The 3,592-nt window shown below is 45.0% G+C and overlaps 1 protein-coding gene across 1 annotated transcript; it reads right to left on the bottom strand.

The window, feature by feature from the left end:
• Positions 1-313: 313 nt before the first annotated feature.
• LOC138912781 (uncharacterized) lies at positions 314-1,924 on the bottom strand. The gene is made up of 3 exons (XM_070214104.1): positions 1,912-1,924; positions 643-1,055; positions 314-570 (listed from the first exon to the last, which is right to left on the bottom strand). Exons 2-3 carry the CDS (start codon positions 1,021-1,023, stop codon positions 514-516), a joined length of 438 nt encoding a protein of 145 aa, XP_070070205.1. The 5' UTR covers positions 1,024-1,055; positions 1,912-1,924; the 3' UTR covers positions 314-513.
• Between the last annotated feature and the right edge of the window lie 1,668 nt (positions 1,925-3,592).

The following is a 3,592-nucleotide window of genomic DNA, read 5'->3' as shown; positions in this document are numbered from 1 at the left end:
AGACCATCGATGGAATCAGCAATGCCAAATCCAGCGCAGCAGCGATCTGATGGCAGACTCTGGGAAGAGCAACAGAGGGTATGGGCGGGTTGGCATCAGTATAGCCAACCACCGCCTTTGTTTAGGCCAGGAGTTTCAGCTGCCGGAAGAGTGGATGGGAATCCAAGTGGCGGGCATAGGGATTACAAACCCGAGATGAGCCATCCCAGGAAGTGGGGTATATCCTTCGATGGCGGACCTAGGGGAATGCCAATTTGTGAATTTATATTCCGGATAGAGCAACTACAGATGGCTTACCAAGTCACGTGGGAAGAGGTCCTTCGATCTTTTCACTGCCTGGTAGATGGTCGGGCCAAGGAGTGGTTTTGGATGCACGTACGCACAACGGGATTGAGAGATTGGCCAAATCTAAAGAACGCGCAACAACGTTTTCAAACGCTGCGTTCGAACTTCGAGCGTGAGCGAGAACTACGCGAGCGAATGCAACGACCAGGAGAGAGCGTGGATGAGTATCTACAGGCGATGCTGAGCCTCCGATCCCAGTTGGACATCAACATATCCGACCACGACCTAATAAGGACAATTAAAGTGAACATCAGAGACGGGATATCGAGCATAATATATCCGATGTGGTTGACTAACCTGGAGCAACTGATGGAGGAATGCCATGAAGCCGAGAGGGTTTTGGCCAATAGCTGGTCGCGCACATCCGGGATGCAAGAGCACCAGAGACCACCGAGGGAGAAGCACCAGGTTCACGAGGCATACGTATCCCAGGAGCCAGACGAGGACTCCGAGTTTGTAGAGGCCATTTTCCGGGGCAGAGAAGGCGGAGCGCAAAGTACGTTGGTTTGCTACAATTGCTCCATGCCGGGACACACGTATTACACGTGCGACTCGGAGGTCCTTAATAAGTTCTGATACAGATGCGGCCGACAGGGAGTACGTTTTACTTGGTGTCCGAAATGTCAGGCGGGAAACGCGAGATGGAGCCTGACGCAACCGGAGGAGTCCCGCTCCCATCCCAAAACGACAAATTAACTGCCTCCGAGGATCTGAAAGATATAATAAAAGTTAAATATAAGTCAGTGTTTAAGAAGATATTAATAAATAGAAAGGAAATAGAAAGAAGAAAGGAAGCTACCCTCGGCCAGCCGAAGCTTATATACCCTTGTAGATAAAAGAATACTCACTCGGTGCAGTTCCAGGGATTCCAGATTCAGCGTTTCGATTTATTTCAATTTTGTTTTTAAGTAGTCAAGAATCAAAACGCCTACTTCCTACAAAGTTACAATGAATTTTCTTATATTTGTTTGGGAGCCTTAAGATATAGTGGTCCGATCCGGCTGGCTCCGACATATGTACTACCTGCAATAGAAAGAAGACCTTCGGGAAAGTTTCATCGCGATAGCTTTAAAACTGAGAGACTAGTTCGCATAGAAACGGACAGACGGACAGACGGACATGGCTAGATAGACTCGGCTATTGGTGCTGATCAAGAATATATATACTTTATGTGGTCGGAAACGTCTCCTTCACTGCGTTGCAAACATCTGACTGAAATTATAATACCCTCTACAAGGGTATAAAAATGTAAACAAGGTAAATATAGGAAAAAAGTACGTGGCCAGACCTATTGAAGAGAGGGAACGCGACTATCAGCAAGCAAGGGAAAGGATATTTGGAGAGCCAAGGGGAGATAGCCATTCCCGCAAGTCGTCGAGGATAATCCGAGCCCGGAGGCGTTACCAGCAACGAAAACAGGAACGAAGAGAGGTCTGCACAGCTATAATATCAGCAGCTACGACTGAAAACCGAGCGTTTGCCGAGGTATTGGTTGCAAATCATCCAATGGGGGGGCTGCTTGACACGGGAGCATCGAAGAGCATCCTAGGAGACGGGTGTATGGACCTGGTAAAGCGCCTGAAACTAGAAGTTCTGAAAGTGAGATCAACAGTACAGACAGCAGGCGGTGCAACACACCGGATAGCGGGTCGCATAGAGGTGGACGTTTGCTATAAACAGGAAACTCAACGCATATAATTGCTCCTATGTTCCTCACAGCGGCAAAAACTATATTTGGGAATAGACTTTTGGCGGAAATTTTCATTAGCTCTGGTGAATTGTCGCCGATTGAGAATGAGTTCCATGTTACGAGCGAACCGGTAGAACCACACATCCTGTCTGAGGAAGAGAAAACACAGTTGGAGTTAGTGCAGGATAAGTTTCTAACTTACGAAAAACACGGCATGGGACTGACGAAATTCGAAACACATTCCATACAACTGGAGGCAGGAACAGTCCCAGTAAAGGAAAGGTTCTATCCGGTGTCACCAAAAGATCAGGAATTGCTCTATGCGGAAGTAGACGAAATGTTGCGATTAGGTGTAATCGAGACTAGTGAAAGCCCATGGAACAATCGAGTTACTCTGGTCCAAAAACCTGGGAAAAACCGGTTATGCTTAGATGCGAGGAAACTCAATAAGGTAACGATTAAGGATGATTACCCATTGCAGAATGTAGAGTCGATACTGAAACCATTTACATTAGCAGTGTGGATTTAAAGCATGCGTTCTGGCAAATTGAGCGGGACCAAAAAAGTAGGGAGTACATTGCATTCACCATCCCGGGAAGGCCGTTGGATCAATTTCGGAGGATGCCGTTTGGTTTATGCAACGCTGCTCAACGGCTATGTCGACTCCTGGACCGGGTCATCCGTCAGAAGCTTAAGAGCAACGTCTTTGTGTACCTAGACGATCTGTTGATTATTTAGAAAACGTTCAAGGATCACATGCGGATACTTACCGAGGTTGCCAAGAGCTTACAAAACGCCAACCTCACGATCTGGCTACACAAATCCAAGTTCTGCTTCCGATTCCTTAAGTATCTGGGTTTTGTAATCGGAGAGGTCTCCAAAACAAAAACTTTAAGGTATGCGTAAAATAATAAGATTTAAAAAGATTCTTGTCAATAGCTCTTACACTGAGCGAAATATCTTCATTTTGTGAAAGCTATATCCGATTGTTCCTATGGGAGCTATAGGATATAGACGTCCGATCGGGTCGGCTTTCAAACTTGATCTGCGTACACATGTTTTAGGACGACTGTACAAGTTTCAAGGCGCTAGCTTTTAAACTGAGCTCGCAAACGGTATTGAAACAGACATACAGACAGACAGACGGACATGGCTATATCAACTCCCCTATTGATCCTGATCAAGAATATATATACTTTATGGGGTCGGAAACGTCTCCTTCACTGCGTTACAAACTTCTGACCAAAATTATAATACCCTCTGCAAGGGTATACAAATATTTCCTATATGTAACCAATTTAATTATTAAACGGCAGCTTTAGTACACAGTTGTCTGATTGGCAAGAGATATTACCCTGAGCAAGGTATACATAAATAAATAAGATTTGCATAGTTTCATGTCAGTAGCTTTAGTACTGCAAAAATGTCATGTAAAAATAGAAAAAATGGATATTTTCACAGCATTTAACTATTGTTAATATGGAAAATATGAGATATAGACGTTCGATCGGCACGCGCTTTTACCCAGAAAGGTACATACAAAAAATACGATTTGGA

Source organism: Drosophila takahashii, chromosome 2R (assembly GCF_030179915.1).
Source record: "Drosophila takahashii strain IR98-3 E-12201 chromosome 2R, DtakHiC1v2, whole genome shotgun sequence".
NCBI lineage: Eukaryota > Metazoa > Arthropoda > Insecta > Diptera > Drosophilidae > Drosophila > Drosophila takahashii.
Note: the sequence above shows the minus strand (reverse complement) of the source record. Positions and strands in the feature narration are given on the sequence as shown.